At 41.3% G+C, this 26,170-nt stretch overlaps 3 protein-coding genes across 4 annotated transcripts; 2 read left to right on the forward strand and 1 right to left on the reverse strand.

The window, feature by feature from the left end:
• Positions 1-441: 441 nt before the first annotated feature.
• Positions 442-5,918, forward strand: psmb7 (proteasome 20S subunit beta 7). Its single transcript, XM_062478095.1, has 8 exons — positions 442-576; positions 1,449-1,542; positions 1,755-1,852; positions 1,959-2,099; positions 3,198-3,313; positions 3,921-3,979; positions 4,718-4,869; positions 5,635-5,918. The coding sequence occupies exons 1-8, from the start codon at positions 449-451 to the stop codon at positions 5,738-5,740; spliced, it is 894 nt and encodes a 297-aa protein (XP_062334079.1). The 5' UTR covers positions 442-448; the 3' UTR covers positions 5,741-5,918.
• A 1,419-nt stretch (positions 5,919-7,337) lies between these two features.
• On the reverse strand, positions 7,338-25,737 carry nek6 (NIMA-related kinase 6). 2 transcript variants are annotated; one of them, XM_062477987.1, is made up of 10 exons: positions 25,622-25,737; positions 18,406-18,515; positions 15,848-15,988; positions 15,517-15,579; positions 13,749-13,859; positions 12,928-13,036; positions 12,016-12,123; positions 11,488-11,582; positions 9,923-10,036; positions 7,338-8,442 (listed from the first exon to the last, which is right to left on the reverse strand). In XM_062477987.1, exons 2-10 carry the CDS (start codon positions 18,484-18,486, stop codon positions 8,332-8,334), a joined length of 933 nt encoding a protein of 310 aa, XP_062333971.1. In that variant the 5' UTR covers positions 18,487-18,515; positions 25,622-25,737; the 3' UTR covers positions 7,338-8,331. The 2 variants fall into 2 exon arrangements, with proteins under 2 accessions (XP_062333971.1, XP_062333972.1); XM_062477988.1 differs by lacking the exon at positions 25,622-25,737 and adding an exon at positions 25,383-25,571.
• LOC134033713 (C-signal-like) lies at positions 16,384-19,169 on the forward strand. Its single transcript, XM_062477989.1, has 6 exons — positions 16,384-16,530; positions 16,635-16,686; positions 16,774-16,961; positions 17,128-17,283; positions 17,548-17,658; positions 17,927-19,169. The coding sequence occupies exons 1-6, from the start codon at positions 16,384-16,386 to the stop codon at positions 18,038-18,040; spliced, it is 768 nt and encodes a 255-aa protein (XP_062333973.1). The 3' UTR covers positions 18,041-19,169.
• Positions 25,738-26,170: the final 433 nt, after the last annotated feature.

Below are 26,170 nucleotides of genomic sequence, written 5' to 3' on the forward strand. Positions count from 1 at the left end.
TATTTTTGCCTTTGTTAAAGATGGCATCGACCTATCATTGAGTCATGAGCACATCGAGACACTCTAATGCGCAAGACCGGACAAGCCGGTAGTTTACGGCGCTGACCAAAACTCGGTTTTGAGATTCAATGCCACTGACCACTTGCCAAAGAAACTAACGTGACGCCATCTACAGTTTTGATGCTTGGTCTACTTAATAGCCTGGTTAAAGCTTTTAAATTATTGCATCTTTTTGAATCCTTTAATATTGATTGTTAGTCTGTCTGAGATAGGCTACTACTTAGCTTTTCATTTTTAAAGAAGTCATTATGCCTTGCTTCTGGTGCCCCTGACAATGTCAATGCTTTGTACTCTTTATTCTGATAAATTTAAATTTAAATAAATCACCGCCACCATTCAAGTTCTGACATATTTCAGACTATGCTCTTATTCTGACAACTGGAAATGCATGGCACATTTTGACGAAACAATAAACGGCGTACTTCTCCCGGAAATAGAAAATAGTACCGAAAAAATGGCGACTCTGTCAGTATGCCAGCCCCAGTTCGGAGGTTTCAGTTTCGAAAATTGCAAGAGGTAAGAGATAGATGGGAATTAAAATGGATGTGTCTCCATTCGGTTCAACATGTATTTATAGCGGAACTTAAAGGTTCCACAAAAGTTGTATTAGCTTTGCGATGTATTTGATTGTTGTTCATCGTTGGGCCTGCTTGAATGACTCAGGCATTTCCATGGCATGAGTGTGAGTGCAAACTTAAGCCCATTGTTAAATGAATTACAAAATGTATTTTAAATTGAGAAACAGGTAAAGTCAAGGTAACCAAAATTTTATATTTGTTATTCTGGAAAGAATATTGCAAAGTAACAGCCAATCTGAGCAATACAACTGTAGCATAGCTGCTTTCTAGAGCTAACGGGTCTAATGCGTTTATAACGTGAGCAGTAACTTGAACTAGTTATAGCTAGAGCTAGTCTAACTGTTTTTCATTTGAGCTTAACTAGTCTCAGTAAGATAGGGACTAGAGACACAGGTTATTTGAATTAAAGTGAAAATAAAAAAATAAAAATCATTTCACAATTTGAGGCAGCTCTACAGTTAATTATCATCGAATAGCCTATCATTAGCTCTACCTCCCTGCGTCTGGACTTGTACTAGTAGCGTTAAGTCATTACCGGCAACCTGTACAGTAGCTAGTTTGACGATAGTGGCAATATTTTGTTTTAAATTATTATTATTATTCAGATTCATAACCAGCGACACTGGTAACACTGAATAAAAATAAATCGTGCGCTGGCTGTGCAACAAATTTCCCCTTTGGCATAATGGGTTAAAGAACCATACCTTAATTGGCTGAACTGGACGTCACTAACATTGCGTTTATTTTGTTAACTATGTCGCTTTGGATAAAAGCATCAACTCAATTAATAAAATGTCAAATATTTTTCAGAAATGCTGTTTTGGAGGCTGAGATGACCAAATTAGGATCTAGCACACCAGCGGCCCGCAAAACAGGAACTACCATCTGTGGTATTGTGTTTAAGGTAAAATACTGTTGAAACACTACATCAAGAATATTATTAATTTTATAGCATGCGGTTCCTTTTATGTATTTGTACAACTTTCTTGACGTATCTTTTCACATGGTTTTGTTCCAATTTTGTGGAATTGATAACCCAAGTGTCTGAACTTATGGACCTATAATTTTTGTCCAAACCATTTCCTTAAACCAGTCACCATTCTGTTCTCTCTTCAGGATGGGGTTGTTCTGGGAGCGGACACCAGAGCCACAGAGGGCATGATTGTGGCAGATAAGAACTGTTCCAAGATCCACTACATTTCCCCCAACATCTAGTACGTTTAAACATAGTTGAGCTTGAACCTTTCTGTTAAAATGTAACTGTATAGACATAGGTGGGAACATAATTGTGTGTACACGCCCTTTACTCACTGTGTACAGTTGCTGTGGTGCTGGTACAGCCGCCGACACTGAGATGACCACCCAGATCATCTCCTCCAACCTTGAGCTGCACTCCCTGTCCACGGCCAGGCTGCCTCGTGTGGCCACGGCCAACCGCATGCTCAAGCAAATGCTCTTTAGGTGAGTTTGCCGTACTCGGCAATAATTAAATCAAAATATTAGGACACCTAGAATGGCAATCCCTAATTGAGATTGCATCTCATACATGCTGTTAACTCATGAATTTCAACTCCCATATTGTTAAGATGTCTGTTAGTTTTTCTCAAATATACCTAGTTCATCTAGTGTATAGTGGTATACAGTATAATGCAGGGGTCTCCAACCCTGTTCCTGGAGAGCTACCATCCAGAGTGTCACTTCAACCTCAATTCAGCACACCTGATTCTACTAATTAGCTGGATGATGAGCTGAATGAGGCTACATTATTTGCAGTTGAAGTGAAAACCTACAGGATGGTAGCTCTCCAGGACCGGAGTTGGAGACCCCTGGTAATGCAACGTTGCCCCCAACTCAAGATCAATTAAATTACGGTATGGACTGTTTCTTATGTCCTCATGTAAGAGGCCATAAGATTGGTCAGTAATCATTCTATAAAATGACGAAAAGACTTAGCGATATGCTAAAATAACAGCCTGACATATGTAAAAGAAAGGTGTCCTACTGGCCTAGCCGGTGTGATGGAACAAGTCAAGATTGAGATTTGAACGCAGTTTGAGTCCTAAATAGAGGAAAATCCAGGCATAGTAGCAACTTCTTTGAACATCATGCAGGTCATCGTGGGTTCATCTAATTCATCCAAGAGGAAGTATGCTCTTTGTTGGAATCAAATAGCAGAGTTAGTTTTGGAAGAGGGAAACTCAGGGACTTCAACGTTGCTAGCTATTTGAAAAATGTCCTTCATAATGTAGAGCCTGAATACAACGGGCTTCTAGCACCCGCAATTACTGCATTTCGTTTCTGAAAGTGTTTCATGTAAGCTGTCTAGATGTTTCGCTGGGCAGTATTGGTGTAGTTCCCATTACAAGTTGTGTAATTTGTGTAGGCTATCACTTACAAAACCATAGCATTGTTAAGTTCAGGAAACGTAATTGAATCAATACCCATATTATAATTCTCAACAAAGACATCTTCTTGATAAAAATGAATCAAGACTGTCTCACTTAATGCAATTCAACTGCCCTGTGATAACTGTTAGCTTTTCCACAACTTTCCATTCAGATACCAGGGCTACATAGGTGCAGCCCTGGTTCTGGGTGGAGTAGACTGCAATGGCCCTCACCTCTACAGCATATACCCCCACGGCTCCACCGATAAGCTTCCCTACGTCACCATGGGTGAGTTACACAACACGTTTGTCTTGTTTGTATGAAGTCAAATGTTCAGTACTGCTGCCGTCACTAGAGAATAATCTGTGTCACACCAGTTCCTTTTACTACTTATATCACCACAATATGTATTTGAATAAAATAAAAATGAAAAGCTGTCCCAAATTAAATATTTCACGCTTCTGCCAAAATTGCAGTGGGGAAGATAAATGGAAAGATGTTTTAAGAACTGGGCCTAGCACTTCAGACAAGGCAAAGCTGTTTGAGATTCCCAAACACTGCTCCAATCACACCGTGGTTCTGAAATGGCTTGAGAGATCCATAGAGATCCTTCAGGAGCTTGGTCTCTGAGCCTGCTGGTATCTAGGATACCAATACTTCCTGAATTGACTGGATGGAATTACCACTTAATTTCTCCTTCATGCAGCTTTTTAATAATAATAAAATGTTAGTTCATTTGGCAGACCCTTTTCTCTACAACGATTTGCAGGAGTTTGAACCTGCTGTCAAATTCTGTACCAGTGAGCTATACCCAGTGTTACACTGTTTTCAGAGATCAGTGTTGGTTGCATGTCGTGTCCCATCCCTTGACTGTTGGACTTTCTCTATCGTCTAGGCTCTGGGTCTCTGGCCGCCATGGCCGTGTTTGAGGACCGCTACAAGCCTGATATGGAGGTGAGTTTGACCTGCTGCACACACCATCTCAACATTTAGATGGATTAAAGATGGAAGAGAAAGTTAGTGTCTTGATGACAGAACTTTTAAAGCCCCTTCTCTAAACAAGACCAGTCTCATACTTAACTCTGTTAACCATAAAGATCTTGAATTAAGAACCTTCTTGAGACTTTTTTGGGGACTACAATACCCTTATGGACCACCATTAAACTGTTCTGTACCAAGCATCTATAAACTGTTTATATTTCTGTATCCCACTCCTCCTCACAAATGTACATGCTAAAACTCTGAATCCCACAAAGACGCTATAAAGCATTATAAAGTGCTATCAAAGCCTTTTCCCGCTCGCTCTTTCTAATACAATATTAGAAATTTGCAGAGGTTGTTTTGTGTTCACTCAGCCATGTACACCTGCAGGTAAGGTGCCCAATTAGTGATAGGCTAGATCACAGAATGATTTAGAGCTCGAAAAAGACGAAAAAAGCAGTTTCCATCGATAGCCAGCAGTTTCTATAGATAGCCAACAGGGGGAGCCCTTGGTGGTCAAATGGTAATGTAGTCTGTCTCTCTAACACTGTTGATCTTGGCACAGGCATGTGTGTGTGACTGACTGGATAGGGGCCCATTCATGCAGAAACTGCTGCAAGACAGCATTTTGTATTAATCCAGATAAATCTTTTTGTTGAAATGTGGTTGGTGGAGATGATGACCACAAGTGTCTCCTGTCGTCCTTCCCAGGAGGACGATGCCAAGCGGCTGGTCCGGGACGCCATTGCAGCAGGTATCTTCAACGACTTGGGCTCTGGTAGCAACATTGACCTGTGCGTCATCACCAAGGGCAAGGTGGACTACATCAGGCCTCACGACCAGGCCAACCTGAAGGGTGTCAGGTAAGACTCACTGATCGACTGGTCCTCTTTGGATCCATGAGTGCTACTGTAGACACAATTTTTGTGGTTTCAATTTGGTTCCCCTGGTTTACTCCAAGTCCCCATTCCCCCCCCCCCCCCCATCGGTACATATTATTCCTATAACATTTTTGGCTCAGTTTTTGGACCCAAATTGTACATTAATGTTGCCTCACACAAGTCCCCTCTGACTACAGCACTAATAGTTTCCACTTGTCTTAGCAGGGTTCTTATCAACAGTGCTCAATACCCTGTACTGTACTTGTACTAAATCAATTTTACGCATGTGAATTGTAAACCCACAAACACTTTTAAGGCAGTAAAGCCACAGGCATGTGCTTGATTAGAAGTTGGCCTCAAATCCCAGTGCACTCGAGTTGATAAATAACAGCATTGCAACATCTAATAGCTGTCTACTCATCTTTAAATGCCAGGACAAGTATTCATTAAATTAACACTTATACCTTTGGCCTGTTTTGTTTAGACTAGATGAGCTTGATGCCTTGTTGGAGTAAGTAAACCTGGGTGTGTGTTGAAAGAAGTAGATTACCTATTAGTTTTCCTTACCCCACCTGTACTCAGGTGAACGCTAACCCACTGACCCTGGGAATGCATTGTGGCCCTCTTGCCCAACATTCCCTGTGTTGTATTTCACACATAACAACTAATTTGCATGGTTTGTACTGATTCTCTCAAGGAATTATGTAAAAAAATAAAAAATAAAAAAATCCTTTTTACTTCCATCAGAACTGGTAACTACAAGTACAAGAGAGGAACAACTGGAGTTCTGACAAAGTCTGTGATCCCCCTGGACCTGGTGGAAGAGACTGTACAGACTATGGACACTTCTTAAAGCACTAATTCGTTCTCCTGTGGTCTTTGTTGTCTCCCCCCCCCCTCTCCTTAGCAGAGCTGTTGTGGCATGTTTTTCCATGGTTTACAATAAAATATTCCAGTTTTTCAGTTGTAAAGAATTCAGTTTGGATATGCTTTCATGGCAATAATTGGATCAATAAAATTTGTTAAAGAAACATTTGTCTGAAGTGTACTGCTAAACATCAACATGTGCTTACCAACACGTTACCTTTTTACCAAATCATGTATTTTCTTTAAAAACCTTTAACCTACTGCAAATGCAAAAAAGAACACTTGAATGTCATTGCATAAACTTAAGGATAACTTCAAATCCCCACAGGTAAGCTCTCAAAATGTCTAAATACACTGATGAATAAATACAAATTGTGTGAAATACCTTTTGAAAGTTGTAGAAGTTAAATAACGGGGTTCCCACAGGGCCTTAAAAAGTCTAAAATTCTAAACTTAAATTTAAGGCCTAAAACGACCAGATTTTCATCCGAGGTATTACATTTCATTTAGTCAGGTCAGGTCTAAAAAAGGTTTTACCTTTGTTCATTTCCAGAAACACTGCCTGCAGAAAGTTATTACAAAGTAGCAAAAAGTCGAATTACAGGGGGGCTTTGACCCCCTAATTAAGACTTGGACCCCCCCAAAAGAGTTAAAAACAGGTTGGGGTGGTCGATACATTTATATATCATTCTTACCTGTAATCGTAGATATTACTTTATACACCCTGGAGAAGAAGCTGACCTCCCCGATTATCATTGTATAATTCCCACTGCATGCACACTAACCCAGTGAGTTAACAGGGGAGCCCTGCTTTCTTCTGGTTTTCTGACACCCCAACTCTGCAGGTTGTTACAACTAGATAGTTCAATGTCAAATTTAAATGTTGACTGGAGATTGTCATGATCCCTGATAGCTCAGTGGTTAAGGATGTGGGCAACTATTTGAGGGGTCTTGTGTTCAAATCTGTCTGAAGGATTTTCTTACAACTCAATTTTTGCTCTTCGACTTATAAATAAAACAGATAAAAGGTAAGTTTCTTTTTAGACTCTTGGTTGAGCCTTTCCTGGTGGGATAGTTGGGTACCTGGAAAGACAGTTGGGAGAGGGGATCTGGACAGTTGGCGAGTGTGCTGTAGTTACAGGGATCTGGGTGTGATCTGGGTGTTGTTGGCACTAGGCTCTGCTGGTTTTGAGCCCAGGTCGTTGTGGTGTAGGCCCTTGTTATAATTTCAATTATGCTTACATTAAAATAAAAAATTGTGAATTGCTAGAAGACTGAAACTGATTTTTTGATCTGTAAATTAAATGAATGATTTTTCAATGATTTTTTAAAATTTCAATTGACATAAAAAAAAAAAACAGAATTTCTTTGATTTGATATATTTTTGGTAATGCGTCATGTAGGTCTTAAATTTCCATCTTTATGGTCTTAAAAGGGTCTTAAATTTGACTTACTGAAACCTGCAGGAACCCTGAATAAACATAGTGTATTTAAGTTAGCACTTTAGTACAGAATTATCTAAAACAAAGAAAGCTGGACTCAATTCTTATTGTCTTGATTAAAACATCCAATGATCAAGGAAACTCAATATATAAAATTTGTCTTTTAATGTTTTCATTATTAAGGCACTTTCCACTGTTTCACAATTTCACAGTTCAAACTTGTCTGGTTTGATTTCTATATCTACATTCTCCAAATCAAGCTGTAAATGGACAGTCAACTGCATTGCTATGTAGAGAAAATACTGGTAAAATATAGTTTAAAAAAGCATCAACAAGGCCCCTCTCACCAGTTATTAAAAAGGGGATTGAATCCCAAATTTAAGTCAGACTAATATTTGAAAAGCTTTCTACATTGCTTATGTTGATTCAGCATTGGGAAATGACATGGCAGGTTAAACAATCTCCGAGATACTTGGAAAATACCATCTCAAACCAGTGTCCTCAGTTTATGTCTTTTGTTGTTGCACATAAGTAACTTGTGACCTGGGACACAAAGGTTGCGATACAATATCCTTTGGGTCACAATCAACACTGTACACAAAACATATGCAATATATGTCTGAGGTATTTGATGCATGTAAAAATGAGCATTATTTCTAAATACAAGACTAGCAAACAAATCTCAAAAAGGAAAAAAGTTTTTTTTTTATCCACACCTTCACTACATAGCATACAAAAATGTGAGAAAGCACACAATTAACCTGTGAGACAGGGAATCGATTTGGAATGCAATCCCTGTCACATCAAAAAGTCCACCGTGATGATGTACCCCCTGTGACGTCATGTTAGTGCTACGATACTCTTTCTCTTGCTACAAATCACTACCATCACTTCCTCAAATTACTGTGACACTTGGCCTGAAAAAGCTGTTTGCCGTGACCACTATAGCAGTAGAGACTCCACAGGCTTTTGACAACAAATCCCAAGCAGCTCTCTTTATGGTCTCCTTGATGGCCCCGTGTCTCAATCACTGAGAGACATAGGCTGGAAGTACAGGTTCCAGTGAGACCAGCAAAGGCTGGAGTCATAGACCAGTTGACAGAATGGAGACCCAGATGGAGGGATAAACTTATATTCAGGTGCTGGCAGTCCACAGCTGCATCTGTTTGGCAATCTGCAGAACAAAGATGATGTCTGGACGTTCATCTGGCTCAGGGTTGATGCACATGCTGACCAAGTCTCGCAGCTGTTGGCAGAGTTTGAACAGGGTTATTGTTGCTATGGCATCACTTTAGTCGTCACTTTAGTACATGTCAACGAAAACCAGTAAACTTTTACTTTACACTACTTCTTGTCCTCCTTTGATCATTAAAGGATCTCACAGAAAACAAAGTAAAGTGCTTTCCTTTGCACAATTTCACTGTGAATGCTCTGTCTTTGATTCTACATGTCTCTGAATCTTGAATGTCATAAAAAGTTAACCATTGTATTATTAATATGAATTGAAAACCAAGTACACCGTTTTGGACATGCTGTAGTTTAGATTTATGACCAGCAGACTTCCAATGTGGCTTTAGGTATCGAGCCTCTCGAAATATTTGTACAGATCAAGGTTCCGGCTTGTCGATGCATTCAAAAGTCACAACTGTTGTAGATCACCACTCCTCCTCTGAACCACTCCACACATACATTTACATTTAATCATTTAGCAGACGCTTTTATCCAGAGCGACTTACAGTAAGTACAGGGACATTCCCCGAGGCAAGTAGGGTGAAGGGCCTTGCCCAAGGACACAAAGTCATTTTGGCGGCTGGGAATCGAACCGGCAACCTTCTGATTAATAGCCCGATTCCCAAACCGCTCAGCCATTTGACTCCCTGACATAGGCCCCAGAGTCTTGATGGCGAAGTGTGCAGCTGAGTCACACACGTAAAGACCAGTATTCAGAAAGCTGTGACTCCATGACCTTTTTATCACATGACATTTTGGCATTTCGGCCCATGGCATAATATTGGGATTACAATGGCTGTCTCTGTCAGCTGTGGAAGTGTCGATTAGCGATGCCTACGAGAAAAGTTTCAGTCAGTGCCATGTTCCATCAGCCGTTCGGAGAAAGAAACTATCTGAAGCCAATCAGAGTTGGTGAAAAACACTTCTGTGTGTCTGCACGTCCCATGCTTGTCATTAAACCTGATTTTCTGGCGTGGCGCACTGAATGGCTACATGAGCCGTTTGAGTCCTGACCTTTACACGCCAAAGCAGCCTGTCACATGGGCCTGTCACTTAAATCGTTGAGGAAAACAAGGGAAGAAGAGATTCAAAACAAGATGAGGGCAAGTGTGCCACTGAAAAGATGAGGGGCCAAGACTTGATCCATATGCTCTTTCAATGACTGAAGTTGGAACAGAGGAACCTTTAAACTAAAATGTAATGAGTCATCTGAATCTAGAAGGACAGGAAGAAAACATCTCTAAAAGTGTACAGTGCATTCCATTGGTGCCTTCATAACTTAAGTTGGTTGCAAGATTTTCACCAGTGATATAATCCTGTCATTATTTGTATTATTTGTGTATTGTAGGACCTTGTTATGCCAGATCATACTGCCAGTAATTAGCAAGCTTCAGCCAGCAGAAGACCACGTTACACAATAGTCTCAATAGAATGAAGCATAAATGACCTTACTGAAAAGGAGCTAGGGGAGGGAGACTGTCGTGGGTAGCTTTTACCTTTGCAGAGTATTGGTCGGGTGGTAGTGGAGGATAGTCACATTGCTCGATCTTCTGGCACAAAGAGAGAAGGTTCATCTTGTCCCCGTAGAATGGACTGTGCAACGCAGCCATCTAAACACACAGAGAGAAAAAAGAATTGTCTAGGTCTGAAATTTAAAGGGCATACACTCTTAAATGTAAGTATAAGAGAAAGAATTTGGCCTCTTGTCAAGTGCCACGACAAGCTACTGTTGCATTAGTATGACGAGTTCTAAGAAAAACCTTAAGCAATTCAGAAATATTTACATTCTTACGTTTTCATTCCTTTCCTCCAAGCACAGACAATAATGCAGTCTAAGGTTTACTTGGGAAGATATATCATCTGCATAATCAGCCAACACCAAATAAGCAGAGGGCACAGAGAGAGTGGCTCTGACACACACACTTTGGTGAGTATAGAGAGAAAAGAAGAGTCAGGAAAAACAATTGGAAGCAGAGTTGGTGCTATGGAAATTGCAGTTTTGTACGCTCCAACCGTCGCTATGGAGGTATCTGATCGGTAAACAAGATGTCTGTGTAAATAGCATGATTACATCTAAGTTCCCTATAGATGCAAGACCCTAATGCTAACCATAATAGTCAAAGCTTTGCTGATGCCTTACTCCCGATCAAATGAATCCATTCACAGGATATTATTTTAAATATGAAACCTGATTTATATTCAAGGCAGTAGGGAAGAAGAGAGTGATTCAGGGCTCAGTCTATCAATTGAGTAGATGGCAGAGAAAACAAGATCAATTGGGCAATTTTCTGTAGAAGATTTCTGAAAAGATGAGTAGGGAGAGGAAGATACAGTAAAACGAGTGAAGGATGAACAGGACAACATCCTGGATTGTGCGGCATAGGGAGGAAGAGGAAGAAAAAGAAGATATATTGACATTCTATGTGGTGGACTGCTGAGACATCCATGGACGTGAAAGGGGAATAAAGCCAGTCATTCAGAGTCCTACCCTAGACGGCACAAAGACTGTAACCCCAGGGCTATAACCAGACTGAATGTCAAGCCCATTACAGACTAAGGGAGTCATTGTTGAAGACAGTTTAGTATCTGTGGCTGATGAATAGACATTCAGAAAATGGAACTGCGTGAGTTGTGTTGATAAGATGGTTCTCCAACTCTCTATCTATCTATCTGTCTATCTCTCTCTCACACATACACAGATGAAAATATGTTTATTTGATATACAAACACACATACAAAGAGTAAACAGAAATCACATAGAACTTCCGCGTAGGCATCCGCGTATTTTAGAGACAGCATGCTTTAGACCTGAGCTAGGACAGTTTTTCCATGTTCTTACATTAGAAAAAGATTTATCAGGAGTTGAGAGGGGGAACAGAGACATGTCTCACAGTATTAGTGTTTCACAGTAAAACAGTGCTTACATATTCTATTTGGTTTCCTTTATGAAGTCCTGCAGCTCCATAACACTGTACATTACACTGTATAAGCTCATTACATTTGAATATATATAGTATTTGACAGGTTTATGTAGTGATCGTGGAAACCACAGTGGGCCTACCTCATACAACAGACATCCCAGAGACCAGATGTCAGACTTGAAATTGTAGCCATTCTCATGGATCCTCTCTGGTGACATGTAGTACGGCGTACCCACTGTGTCAAAAAAAGATGTGGATCTGTCTAATACATTCATCGAAATGATTTTGTACTAGACTATAATGGGAGAATAGAGAAGGAAGGCAGGAAGTTATGATTGCATATAAGACAACCAGTAAAGTACATTCTGATAGTGCACAGAATATTTTTTATTATTTTTCATTTGTATGTCCATTGTTGGCTATGGTCATGAAGTGACGTGCATCTGTCTGTCTGACAGCAGACCCACAGAATCATGGGCTTCTTGAAGAAAACAAAACAAACATTTGAAGTGTTTCCTTATTGGTTGGTGGCAGAGCATTAAGCAGTATGTATTACCTAGTGAGTGGGCTGCAGTATGTATTACCTAGTGAGTGGGCTGCAGTATGTATTACCTAGTGAGTGGGCTGCAGTATGTATTACCTAGTGAGTGGGCTGCAGTATGTATTACCTAGTGAGTGGGCTGCAGTGGTCTTGGAGCTGAAGAAGCGTCCCAGTCCCAGGTCTCCCAGCTTCACCTCTCCAGTGGCTGTGATGAACACATTGGCTGGTTTGATGTCTGGAGCGGAGAGAGGACAAACAAATCACACACACACACTAACAGTCAGAGCGTTCAGGCTACTTTCACCTTGTCCATTGGACAAAGGCTAAAGCAACTTGTCTCCCACTCCCATACAAGGTAACCTTGTATTCATGTCATTCAGAGTTCAGGATTCAGAGTCTTGGCAATCAAGATTCTTTGTGTACGTGTGTTTGTTTGTTTGCTTGTTTCAAGTGTGGTGTGAGTGTGTGTGTGTGTGTGTGTATTTGCGTGTGGTGTGTGTGTCTGTGTGTTGGGGGGGGGGGGGGTTCTGAACGTATGTATGTGACTCCTGCAGTTGGGAGATCTGTGTGTGTGTCACTTCTGGCCGGTGCTAATGTTTGCCCTGCCAATGAGCAGGTCTCTTTCCTGTGAGAGCCTGAGACTAAGCAGCGTGGCAGACCACTGTCATGACAGCTCCACTCACAGACACACGCTGTGGAACCATAAGAGGGCATTGGATGACTGACCAGGGCATGGGGTAGAGAGGACATTAAAAGAGGAAAGGAAGGGAGTGAGGGGGGATTAAGTAAGCAGGCAGTAGGGAGTGAGCGGAAAGGAGGTAGGAATCAAAGAAAAAGAACGATGTGAAGGAGAGTGAGGGTGAAAGTGGACAGGGGAAAGTGAGCGAATGTGGACATGAATGAAATTGTGGACAAAGGTACTGAATGAAAATACGTGAGACACACAATAGGTTGTAAGACATATACTGAGTTGTGGAAAAAGGAGAAACATTAGGTGAGTGTGAACAGGAGGAGCAGCAGTGGAAGAAAGGTTGTTTACCACGGTGCATTACTCTGCGGGAATGCATGTGCTCCAGGGCACTGCACAGCTGGACAAAATATTTCCATATTGTCCTCTCTGGAATCAGCCGTCGCTTTTTCTTGAAGTACTGTAAGGAGAAAGAGTAAAAAAGAATGGTAAAAAAATCTACAGTTTACTGAGGTGGCTGTCTTACATCAACACGCTAACTGAATTATTACTCTTGGAGTTACCATTTCACCCTTTTGTTGCCTCTGTTTCAGTCGTTAATTACAATCCACTTCAGGGGGCTGCTGCCTAACTACTGTAGGTATGAATTACCCATGAACAGAGCCAAGCAGCTAATTAAGACTAATATTGCTTATAAACTGCAGAAAGTTGTGACCAAAACACTGCTTGTATTTTCGCATGTTTTTTCTCTACATTTCTTCATGTTTTTGAGGGGAAATATGTTTTAATGATAACTCTGCCACCAGCAGGATATTAGTGGACAGAGACACACATTATGGTTTAGGTAGGGATCAGAGGGATTGGACAGAGGAAACACAGGAAAAAACAGGTGACAAGAAAGAACATGGGAACGAACACAAAGGAATGTGTGGAAAGTAAGCGATTTGGTAAGCTGCTGAAAAAACTGAAAAGAAAGACATGGAGAGAAGTAGGGAGGAGACTGAAAGAAACCAGAGAGGAAACAGAGAGAGAGAATCCATAGAAGAACAACTGTATACATACAGATCTTATATATACTTATAAATATATATTTTAGTTCCAACTGATAGATACACACTCCTGGTCCTGTCCTTCACTGTCGCATGGTGGGAATGTGGGGCATGACCTCTGACCTTTATCATCTGAGAGAGGTCACCAGCATCGGCCAGCTCCAAAACAATGTTAAGTTCGTTGTCTTCGATGAAGGAGTCCAGGTACTTTATCACGTTAGGGTGGTTCAACTGCTGCAAGTGACCAGAGAGAGAGAGAGACAGAAAGAGAGACAGAAAGAGAGACAGAAGGAGAGAGAGAGGAGAATATACATGGATTCAGCTCTGAACTTTAATTCTCTGTTTAGTTTACTCATATAAATATATTACTTGCAGTATCCAGTCAATGAAATTACACTGTCTGAAATGGATTCAAAGAAGTATTAAGTAATAAAACATTTATCAAACACAGTGGGACAGACGGGGATCTCTGAATCTCTGAGGAGATTCTACTGGCATCTGCTTGTTCTACTTGCAGAACAGAAAACCATTATGGTTCAGGAGCATGTTAGGTCTCCTTCTACTTTGGTTTTAGAAGCACTGTGTTTGCACTGTATGTTGAAAAAGTACTTGTATTGTACATTGTAACGTGGCATGGTGAGACAATACAAGCAAAGGCACGTCTGATTGTGAAATTCTGATGACTATATTAACCAGGATCATCACACATTCTTGCGAAGCTCTTACTGTAAATCCCCTGCAGCACACACTGCAGGCAGGACAGAGACACACAGTCCCAGGCTGTGTATGCTTGCATGTTTTAACTTGTATGGGCAAATAAGTGCAGACAAGGTAGAATAAATTACATTGTCTAAACGTTTTTGAGTAACATTTAGTATACATGTTTCTATGTCTATTTTGTGCAAGCAATAATTACGTTTAGGTATGAGTTTCTGCATGTTTCCAAATATGCGTTGGTGCACAAAGCTACTGCATGTGGTGAATATTATTGTTGAGAAGAGGGGGACTGAGTGAATAACAATGTAGAAGTTCCTACCTGTCTACTGTGACAAACCTATGTGTTTGTCACAGTAAAATGAACAGTATGTTTGTCTGCGGCCACAGAAACGATCTATGGTGTTAAAAACAATGAACCTGTGGATGGTAAATGGTTTTGTGTGAGCACATGCCCTACTTTTCCATCAGGACACCTGGTCTAGGGCTGTGAGGTACTCGTTAGGTAACAGGACTGCCTCCATCTTGACAGGGGTCCTCGACCACCAGATGCACCTTTCAAGTCCTGTCATAAACATCATCTTTACCGCCTCGCTGACTCGCTGACACAAAAAACAAATGTCTCCGGAGTCTCTACCACTGATAATGACAATGAACGTGTCCCCTTATCAAAAAGTGACCTGTGAACTAATGTCACTTGTAAAAGAAAGAAGAAAAAGACAACTGCCAGCCGAGCTGCCAGTCAGTGGAAGGGTGGAACTTGCGGCAGATGGGGCGAGCCTGATTTAATTTGCTCGTTAACACGAAGCGACCCTGACAGGTGGGCGGGATTGAGAAACTGACAGGGAGGGTGAGGTGGAGGTCACTCCGCCTTCCTCTCACAATTGTTCGGGCATTCTACCTTTCCAAGCACTTTATAAAGGCAAACACGCATGAGTGTGTGTGCTAATTTACAAATAACTATACATTATTATATATACCGAACTCACACACACCACAACCTTCCGCACACACAAGACACCATCATACAGCACACATGTTTAACCATTTTTGACAAACACCCTCTTTTAAGCTCCTTCCTAATCAACACTGTGAGTATGTGAACGTGTGACTGCTGGTTGATCTGGGTTTATGAGGAAGCAGGGAAGATTCTGGGCTGGTGGCCGTAATGACATACTTTCAGCAGATCAATCTCCTTGATGCAGTCCTGGCGCGCCTTAGCATCCATCATCTCAAAGATCTACAGAAAACAAAGACAATGACGTTGTCTCAAGTGTACAGTTGAGTTGGGTGCCATGCGTTAGAAACACTAGAAATTGCAATGCATCCATATCCATCTACTCATTCATTGGTTAACACAATATTGTACAAAGGTGACTTTTTTATTATTATTTTTTATCTCTGATCGTTGTGACAAGAACCCCCTTACCGCTCAGATAATTGACCAATTACAGCAGAGAGACACACCCCTTAGATAGATGCCCAATGACACGTTCACTATCTAGTACCTGGACTTTCTTCAGTGCTACCTGGTGTCCCTCCAGCAGGTAGGTGGCCTTGTACACTTCACTGAACTGGCCCCTCCCGATCTTCTTTTCGATACGGAAGTTGGCCAGTGTGCAGCAGTACTGGTAGCTTGGCATGTTTCTCTGAGTGGAGAGGACATACAGAAAACCATGTTAAAATCAAAATAGTGACATGCTATAATGTGTCTGTGTACTTTTACTCGGCCTGCCCTAACTTTGTGCTGCCCTAACTTTGTGCGTGTGTAGTCCTGTAAGTGTTGGTATGTCTTTTGCAGATTGGCTCCAAATATTGCTCTCCTTCTCAAGATTACCAAAGTAGTTGTGAAATATGTACATCAGTTGCTGGTGTTCAGATTCAAAAAGGTTCAAAGGTTTGAGCCTAAGGCACATCTAGTGGTAGAGCACAAGGCAACACGCTCAACTTTCAAATTGTCTTGTGATTAGCTATATCCCTGCTCTTGGACCTCATCATGAGGGCTATAAAAGCAGTCCTAGTTTCTGAGGGAGATGTGTCGGTCATGGACGGGCAGTGGGAGAAGTGTCGAACAGTGCTGGTAACTGGTGCCAATCGTGGTATTGGTCTGCAGTTGGTCAAGGCTTTGGTAAATGGCAAGTTTACACCAGAGGTCATTATTGCCACAGCGAGGGATCCCGGACGGGCTGGGGTAATGAAGATGGGACAGTTTAACTGAGATATACTGCAATATCTCTCATGGATACAAGATGTTGTATGTCATCTTAAATATGTTATTTTAATTGATTTTTTTAGGAATTGCAGGAGTTGGCGAGTAAAAATTGCAGTATCCACATTGTGAAACTAGGTAAAATATAGTTTTAATCTTTAATGAGTAGCTTTGTGGACATTCTAATCAAAACTAACCTAAACAAATGATCATATTTTCTTGCAGATGTCATTGATCAGCAGGCAATATTTCAAGCAGTTCAGTGCACATCATCTCTTGTTGGGGAGAAAGGACTTAACTGTCTGATTAACAATGCTGGAATCAACCTGAGAGATTCCCTAGAGGAGGTCACTGTAGACACCATGATGTTAAACTACCAGATCAACACTGTGGCACCGCTGATGATAATACAGGTAAGATCTGGCACAAAAAGAATCTCCTACTGAAAGACATTTTGTACATTTAAAGGGGGAGTTATTGGGTAACAAAGCTAGTTGGGCCCTCAAACTACAAGAAAAACTCAGATGTGACGCTAAATGTATGCAATTCTATAAACGTAAATGTTACATATCTGTCAAGGCTTTTCTGCCCCTGCTGAGGAAAGCAGCAAAGCAGACTACTGGCTTTGGGATTGGAAGGGCGGCTGTGGTCAACATTTCTTCTTGCCTGGGCTCCATTCAACACACTTGGGAAGACGGGGCTGAATACAGATGCTACCCTTATCGTGCATCAAAGGTGTGGTGCCTACTCACTTCATTATGTGATCCTAATGTTCCTTTTTTAGGATTGACACCTAATCAACATATTGATCCATTTGTAAATTTCCCCAGAAAAACCTGCAAATATTAATAAAGTAATTTGTCTTCAGTGAAATTGGTAATCAACCATTTACTTCATTGCATTAGCCTGCAACCTTGATTGTCCAATATATTGTATGCCATAATTGTTTTTGTATTGACCACCTGCACATTGATGCATCTGTCTTGCTGACCATAAAAGGCTGCCCTGAACATGGTGAGCAGATGTGTAGCCTATGACCTGGAGCCAGAGGGAATTCTGTGCTGCTCTCTGCACCCCGGCTGGGTCCGCACTGACATGGGTGGCCAGGAGGTAGGGGACGTTCTCCACAAACTGCCCTATGAGCGCCTTCACTTTAGTTTTTTGCATGAAGCTGTCATGACCCGTCAATTAACAGTGATTAAAAGACTGTCTGCCTTCTCCTCCCTCTTCCTTCTTCCCACCCTTAAAAAGCTCTTATGAAACAAAATTACAGACTGAGATTAAATGAGATTTTTCGTGAGTCTAGTCTTTGTGCCATGCCCACAGACTGTGCTGGCTGCAGTGTGACGTAATTCTTGTTTCCTGTGCTGTTTCCAAGGCCCCTCTAGGAACAACAGAGAGTGTGGAGGGGATTCTATCAGTTCTTGGTGGTGTTGACAGAAACAGCAACAGTCTGCTTTTGGACTGGACAGGCCAGAAGTTACCCTGGTGATGCAGATGTCATACTGAAACCTCAGCTGCTCCCAATGTTTTGGTATTTGGAATGTGATGGGTGGCAAATGCATGTCAGAATGCTAAATAAACAAGGGGTTTATGTAATGACTAGCCGTGACCATGTGTTCTTGGCAATACTGCCAAGATTTTCCCCAAACCTTCTACTGAATGCTAAACGGCGTCACTGTGTGCTCTGGCCTCTAAGGAATCTCTTGTCTCCCGTCAGATCTTCTTAGAAATGAAAAATGTGTCTTGTCTACTCCAAGGCAATTTTATTGTTAATTATTACAGCAGCATTTTAATAAATTGTCCAAATATCAAAGCTACAACAGTACACACACACACTTAAGTCCTTGTCCTCACCTGATCTTCTTGTCCAGGTATCTTGTATAGTTTGTTGTAGTTGTCTAAGTTGTGCTGGTGTGGGCTATTCTGTGCCTCCATGGTGGCATACCAAGCAGGCCACCTCACCACTGCAGGAGAGACAGTGTTTTAGTCAAGTGCAACTCTTCATTTGTGTATGAAGTATAGTATGTGTATGAGGGCATGCTTCTTTTAGTGTGTGTGCGGGCTGTGTGTAACTTCAATCAGACAGTATACCATGGGGGTATAACGGGGCTATAATGTCAGATAACTAAACCATGAGGTTCCACAATATCCAAGTTCCATGTGAAAGGTTTTTAGAGGTAATATATTGAACTCATTTGCAGGTGCAGTTTTCAGTGGTTCATAAATGTTACAAAAAATATCTTGCTAACAGCACCTGGTAGTACCAGAACCTTCAAGCTGGGACTTCTTGCTAGTTCAATGGTGACTTCTATTCATTCCAAGCCTTCCATTCCAGTCATTCCAATCCTTACTCTGTCAAGTTGAGAGATAGAATTAAGTTTTGTAATATGACATCTTTGTTTACTAAAGTTTCTTGCTCTGCTGCAAACCAACAAAACTAATTGTGATAGCCATCACTTCCCTTTCCTGTTTCCCCTCTAGCCACCATGAGGCTAGTGCACCCTCACATCCTTTCCAGCAGGCAGCTTAACATACACGCATGCACATCCACAAACTTCTTAGGAAATAAAACTGCTACGATAAAAAAGTAACTATGTTTTTTGTTCCACACACACACACAAACATACACACGCACGCACACGTTTCTTGGGAACTAGATCTGCAAGGACACTAGATTCTAGAGTGCACACACATTTATCTATTCTGGAACCCTGCCTTCTGGTCTGCCAGCTATTGTATTCCTCTGTTGACATTCATAGGGCAGAAATGCACTGATCTATTCTCTGACTACAGTGGGCTGACTTGAAGGAAGCAAAATAAAGTCCTACAGATTTTATTATGTAAAAAGTGATTAAATAGGAGGAAGCAATTACAGTATTTTGTCAATTGTTATGCAATGTGAATATGTTCAGAATTCTGCTGTTTGTTCTGTGATACATTGCATGCAGTGGTTTGGCTTGAGGTTGGTGGATGACGACAATTGAGGTGGATGGTTCAAGACTGAAACCATTCACAGAATGGCACACGCATGCCAGTTTCGTGTGGGGTTTTACCTCAGGCCTGAAGTTGAACACTGCCTTTGACAGAAACATCATCTCCAAACCACATTACCATAGTGATTTTAAGCACACACATTATAACATGACATAACAGCATAATTAGCAGTCAAAATGAAAGAGAGGGAGATTTCTTTGATAAGCAACTTCATCATTTGATTCAGTATGTCCACCCAGACGGTTGCTACTTCTAGGAGACATACTGGGAAACCATAAAGTCAAGTACTATAATACAGTACCACTAACTACTATACTACCTTCAAAAGAAGCTATATAACGTCTCTTGAAATTTGTTGTTACTGTCCTTGACAGTGTCATGAAGTCATGTAACTTTTATGAAATGTAGAAGCGATTTGAACTTTGAACTTTAGTTTTTTCGCCAAGTGGTGCACGCTTGATCCTTCATGCATCAAAACTGTTAACGTGCCTATGCGCAAGAACACACAGACACACACATTCCCTCGTATCGCCATACACAATGTCAACAGTCACGACTGCACAGCTACTCTCCAAAAACTGACACACACATCTGCCCTCTATGGGCTCACACAGCCACCATTGAGCAGGAAACAGTTCCACATGGATCTTGTTAAAGTCTGCCTAAGTCAGATGATTGCCAGACATCCCTCTCGTAGGGTTAGGCATATCAAAGACAGATGGGGAGGAAAGTCTATCTTTTTTCTCTGCGTATTCATCTTGTTTTATTCGTAAACGATGACTAGAGAGACGAGGGAGGGTAGGAGTGTCTCTCGTATCTTTCAGTGTTTCCAGTTACATTTGAGCACAAATGACAGCGCCAAGCACAGAGCTTCAGAGCGGGCTTAGAAACCGCACAACTGCAAAGGATCTCTCGTCGTTTGAGACCGAGAAGTAAGAAAGCCCGTGCTGCGGTGGCTCAAAGATTAGGTTGTTCATTGGCTGGCTGTTTCATCAGTGGGGAGCCTATAACTAAATGGGAGAAAGGTGCTTTAAAATGCTCCAGATTATCAGTTGTATAATAGCCGTTATGTGAAGATGTGAGAAAGTAGACTACACCCTTGAAGGAGGTGCAGCAGAGAGGGGGTGCTGCAGCAGTGTGGGGTGTAAATGGGTCCCCCCCACCCCCTCTCATGTTTCCATTATTTTCTCGATATTATTCTTTGTAAAGGCAGTTTTGACTGCTCTCGAGACATGATTGTTTCCTAGAGATGATTCACTACGAATCAGCGTTTCCAGATACTAATCTAGATCCACCACACACACGCACCACAGAACATATGCTACAGTATGTACTCATATTACTTTGCTTACTCCTGTGGACACACATACATGCCTGTGACTTTTTGGGCGCAAACAAATGGTCTAAACAGAACGATCGACTCAGTGCCATGCAGGAGGCGAAGCAGTGCAATGGGCATTCTGGGAGCTCTCCTACCTTCCACTAAAAGAAGATCCAGCCTGTTTTCACTACCTTGTAACAGAAGCACCCACCACAGGCAGACTCTCACAGCGAGGCACACCCAGCCACATGGCCATAGAAAAGGCAAACTGTAAATGCGTTTGAGGAACAGACACATGAGCGGGCATACACTGTTGCTAGAAGAATGGTTGCTACAGTCAATGTGACCTTTGATAAACAGACAGATATACAGAATGACTCACACAAAGACCAGTGGCTGTGCGAGGCATAGTGACACATGCTTCTAACAACTGGCTTAATTACACATAGCACTCCTAATATGACACACACATAAGCTTAGCCCTTCCCATCCCCATGTATAACATAACAGGCCTTATGGGGGAAATGGTTGGGGGGGTGGGGGTGATTGACAGCTCCCACATCAAATAGATGGGGTAGGGTAGATGGGCAGATAGGGTTTAGCCTTAATGGGGGCCACTCCTTGTTGACCATGTACAGCAAACCCCCATTCTCACTGATTAAACCAGTTAAAGGCACTGGCCTGATATTTGCTGCCAATAGGCTGGTACTGACCTAAATCTCAATTACCGATAGGGCAGCGCAGGGCCACACACAGAGCTGATAGAAAAAGGGACACTAGTCATGACCCTCTCACAGATCTGTCAGTGTTCAACTTCTTTAACTGATGCTTTTCTCATACATTCACTGATAGCTGTGAGTGTTTGTCAAGCACAGAATGGAACAACATCTATTCTTGCAGAGACTGATAGTGGATCCTAAACTGGTGAATAACTACCACTCTGTCTTTCCGAAAATGAAAAAGCATTATTTTACATTCAACTAGTCTTCCCCTCCTTCTTCCTTCCCTCTTGTCCCTTCCCTCCATCTTTGATGAGTCAGCCCTATGTGGTTATACTGGAGCTTTGCCAACTCACAGAGAACTTAACTACATTCTAACCCTCCAACTGAACTAATAGCCGTTAATAAGTTCTAAATGGCCACCAGAGCACGTTGAAGGAGATGTATGTGTAGCAGGGCACAGTGTTTTTATATGGATATCACAACCCCTTAACTGAGTTGATGACTTAATGGGAATAAACACATGATTGGTAAACTTTCTTCAGATGCAGTTTTGTATTTTCAATCAAAGATATTTAGCTGTTCTCTTCCTAGCATCTCTCGGAAGTCTGACAGAACAACATGACTGGAGTCATTTGGAGTGGTTTCTATCCTGGGTAGGCTGAGGGCCAAGTCGTTGAGGGGGAGCAATACGAAATAGAATCGCCTTCAAGAGGTGCCATCTGTAGTCTCCCATTCTTTCCTTAACTAATCAAATATAAATAATACATCAACAAACAATCATGTCATCAGGGTGCTTTTCCATTTCCTCCTTTCATCCCCACTGAAAACTGACTATTGTGTTTGAAAGGAGAACAGCTTTAAGCTACAGTATAAGCTTGCACTAGTGACACTAATATGTGACATTGTGTCAGCTTCAGCCCATGCAGCTGTTTCCCCTTCTCCCTTCAGCAATGGAAAACCGCTCTTGGTGCACACCAAGTCTCAAAAGTATGCTTGGGAAAGTTTTAAGGGGGAGAAAAGGGGAGGGGAAGGGAGTGTAAATTCTAGGAATTACAATGATTTTGCCAGTTTCTCTAACTGCCACCCTGAATTGTCTTGTATTTTGATTTAAGTGAAGTAGAACATGTGATCGCACATTCAAAATGGTCTTACTTGATGAGCAAAACACACTTTTACTCTGAAGAAATAACCATGGAGGTTCTGGGCCTCTTTGTATTCTGCTTTACCAGTAAGCCGTTGGAGTAACAACTCTTAAGCTGAAGCCAATGATTTCACATTTTGAACCATTACATTCTTTAATTATTCTTGATGCCAACTGTTATCTATAGAGTAGGTGTTAGCACAGGATTGGTTCAAGCTACCAAACATAGGCCTACATAGTCTGTGTCTGTGACCAGAGATTACATAGATTTATCTCCTTCAACAATGATCAGTCGAATCAATATAATTAACACTTTTGACATCTTGAGTGATAAAGAACACTTTACATTTACATTTAGTCATTTAGCAGACGCTCTTATCCAGAGCGACTTACAGTAAGTACAGGGATATTCCCCCTGAGGCAAGTAGGGTGAAGTGCCTTGCCCAAGGACACAACGTCATTTGGCACGGCCAGGAATCGAACTGGCAACCTTCAGATTAATAGCCTGATTCCGCTCAGCCACCTGACTACCCATTCTTCATTGAGAATGGAACAGGTAAAGCAAGCGCTTATGATTGTGACTTGACCACATGAAATTATGGAGTTTTGGTCAGTCGTCTATCACAGGAGGATTTACAAGATGGGTATTTTTCATGTGAGACCATTCACCAAGAGCAGAGACATAATTTAGACTGCCACCACACAACACAATATGTTTTGAGTTTCAAAGCTCGATCTGACTACTGCCCGGCTCAGAGTGTTTCGGGCCATTTTGTCAATAAACCACAGACTGGAGGATTGTAAGGGGAGAGATATCAGATTACCAAAGAGGTCAAAGATAGCCATGATTTAAGTATGGGCGAAATGGACTAAAAATACAAGCCGATGGCTGTGTCTAAATTGGGTCTTCGAATGGTTCACTTTGCATGTATATAGTATTATGGGTGACAGCTGCGTTGCGTCTGGTAATGTGGATGCCTTTCGTCCAGAGCCTGGTTTCTATGAATGACCCAGGAGGATGGGTCTGCTCTCCTTTAGGCACAAGGGAGATTTTGGTTAGTTGATCCCAAAAAAATATTTTGGATTTGCACCCTTGGTCTATCTACATGAGTAGATAGACCATAGACTCATGTCTATCTACATGAGTAGATAGACCATAGACTCATGTCTATCTACATGAGTAGATAGACCATAGACTCATGTCTATCTACATGAGTAGATAGACATGCTTGTTGTGAGTAAACTTTTCCTCCCCCTTGCCAACACTGGGGATCAAACTGGGCTACTGCAGACTCACACACGCAACAACCACCTCTCATAAACAACACTTCAGCCAGCTACGATGAAGAGTAAACTTAACCAATTCAACTTGGTTACACCTAAACATTCCACTCAGAACTACAATTTAATTTCTCCGGATGATCTTGACAAGTGCAGAGTGAGGAGACGTTGACTACTTGCCTACACTGGGCCTATTGTTGTTGTAAGTTGTCATTAGAAAGAATTTCTACACTTGTGGCTTGGCTTGTCGAGCACATACTAGCTCATTTCACTAACAGCCAAACTGTCACCAAAGAGACAAAAATCCTAGCTCCATTCGGACAGAGAGAGGGACTACTCTAGATGGCTACATGATGGTGGTTGTAGATATTTACAATGTGCAAGGAACTAGCTCCCTAGTGCAGATTACCTATGACAATTTTTTGCATGGCATTTGGTCTGGTATGCCATGCTATGGCATCCTAAAAATCTCTAGGCATCACCCCTCCAACCACCCAATCCTCATTGGTATTCAGCCTCTGTTCTAGTTTCACCTCAGCAAGTATGTCAAGTTCATTTATATCACCATATCATTGACATGTCTACAAAACATCTCTGTGACGCAAGTCAACCTCAATGTTCACTACACGCTGACCACGTTTTCAGCCTCTTATACATCAACACCTAAGATCACACATGTATTTGATCATAGTGACTAGAGAAGGTGATATGCCATGTTATTATGCATTCCCATGAGAAACAACCTTAGGTGTTCTGGGATCTGGAGCCTCCTTGTATTATGTTTTACCTGTGAGCTACTGGAGAAACCGATTGAGTCGGAACCCCATGGGCGGCACCAAACCCAGTTCTTGTATGATTGCATTGAACCAATCTGTTGAATCTGAATGGTATACCATCACCAGACATTCTTTGATACATATGAGTCAGTCACTCATGATTTCCTGTTTTGATCCATGATATTCTTTGAGCATTTGTGATGGTAACAATACCCAGTGACATTGCAATGCAGTTGTATGTTGCACAAACATTTGATCAAAACACAATCACAATGACAACTAGCACCAATTATAAACATGCATGGAAATATAGGATGTACATATGATATTACATTATATGATAGGGAATTTCACTTTACAGCTCCATGTAGTTTGTTTGAACTTTTGATGATTGATAAGCTGCTGCGTTTTGTTTAAATTAGCATGAACAAATTCATAGAATTGTTTCAATTATTTGCTACCATACAAGGTTGTCCAATGGCTTGTAACTGTGCATGTAAAACGTTTCCATTCTGCTGTACTTGTTGCTTTTGTAAGAACGTAAACATTCGTTTCCCAATTCTTACGACCTCAAAATGCAACCAAACTGTACCAACCTTGTTTTTGTCAGAGGTTTGACGATTTCTCAAGTTGTTCGGATCCGCGTCGCTGTTTCTATTCTTATCTAGATTTAAATAATTCTTAACAAAACCTTCCTAACTTTACAGTGGAGACGGTATCGTTGGCAACTCCGTACGACCAAAATGAGACGTGCACTTCGTAACTGTGTCCAACTAGCCTATGTTTATAAAATAAATAATTGAAGCAGGCAATTGAACATGTTTGTGTACGTTACCTGAATTCGAATAATATCCTTTTCACGGGGAAGTTTTCAATATGGAATATGTAAACAAGAGTTTCATTAGTCCGTGTTGTAGCCTATTACCCCCCCACCCGGCCCTTCAACAGCTCCAAAGTTCATATATCTCTCTTAAACTTGTTTTACTGTTGCATGCCACGCAGGCCACTCATGCGAACTGAATTTACTACAGACAATTCCTTCAGTGGGAGGAGAAACTGTAAAAGTTAAACTGAAGGAGAAACGCTCGTGGCTTTCAGCAGGCAATCAACTGCATGTGTACGTCATTGTATTTTTGTAGGCCTAAAGAAAATAGTAAACCTCAATGCACTATTTATTTATTTAGGCCATGGAGAAATATAAATAATAATATTGCATAGATATATGAGGATAACGTTTTATAGTAAATTGTATAGCTATCACAAAGCAAAAGCAAAAACTAATGACAAGTGATGGGTTAAAATACGTGTTTTCACTCTTAATGCAACGTCCAAGAATGTCAAATGTACATTTGTACAACTACACAGCTGTAGTTATATTTTGAGT

This window comes from Osmerus eperlanus, chromosome 14, assembly GCF_963692335.1.
Source record: "Osmerus eperlanus chromosome 14, fOsmEpe2.1, whole genome shotgun sequence".
Taxonomy (NCBI): domain Eukaryota; kingdom Metazoa; phylum Chordata; class Actinopteri; order Osmeriformes; family Osmeridae; genus Osmerus; species Osmerus eperlanus.

Excerpts from the sequence above, each read along its gene's own strand:
- psmb7 (XM_062478095.1), top strand. The coding sequence starts at position 449 with ATGGCACATTTTGACGAAACAATAAACGGCGTACTTCTCCCGGAAATA. Across the intron at positions 1,543-1,754 it reads TCTGTGGTATTGTGTTTAAG|GATGGGGTTGTTCTGGGAGC; the intron begins GTAAAATACTGT and ends TTCTCTCTTCAG. Across the intron at positions 3,314-3,920 it reads GCTTCCCTACGTCACCATGG|GCTCTGGGTCTCTGGCCGCC; the intron begins GTGAGTTACACA and ends TCTATCGTCTAG.
- LOC134033713 (XM_062477989.1), top strand. The coding sequence starts at position 16,384 with ATGGACGGGCAGTGGGAGAAGTGTCGAACAGTGCTGGTAACTGGTGCC. Across the intron at positions 17,284-17,547 it reads ACCCTTATCGTGCATCAAAG|GCTGCCCTGAACATGGTGAG; the intron begins GTGTGGTGCCTA and ends TGACCATAAAAG. Across the intron at positions 17,659-17,926 it reads CTGACATGGGTGGCCAGGAG|GCCCCTCTAGGAACAACAGA; the intron begins GTAGGGGACGTT and ends GCTGTTTCCAAG.
- nek6 (XM_062477987.1), bottom strand. The coding sequence starts at position 18,486 with ATGGAGGCACAGAATAGCCCACACCAGCACAACTTAGACAACTACAAC. Across the intron at positions 15,989-18,405 it reads TACCTGGACAAGAAGATCAG|AGAAACATGCCAAGCTACCA; the intron begins GTGAGGACAAGG and ends CTCTCCACTCAG. Across the intron at positions 13,037-13,748 it reads ACCTCTCTCAGATGATAAAG|TACTTCAAGAAAAAGCGACG; the intron begins GTCAGAGGTCAT and ends TTCTCCTTACAG.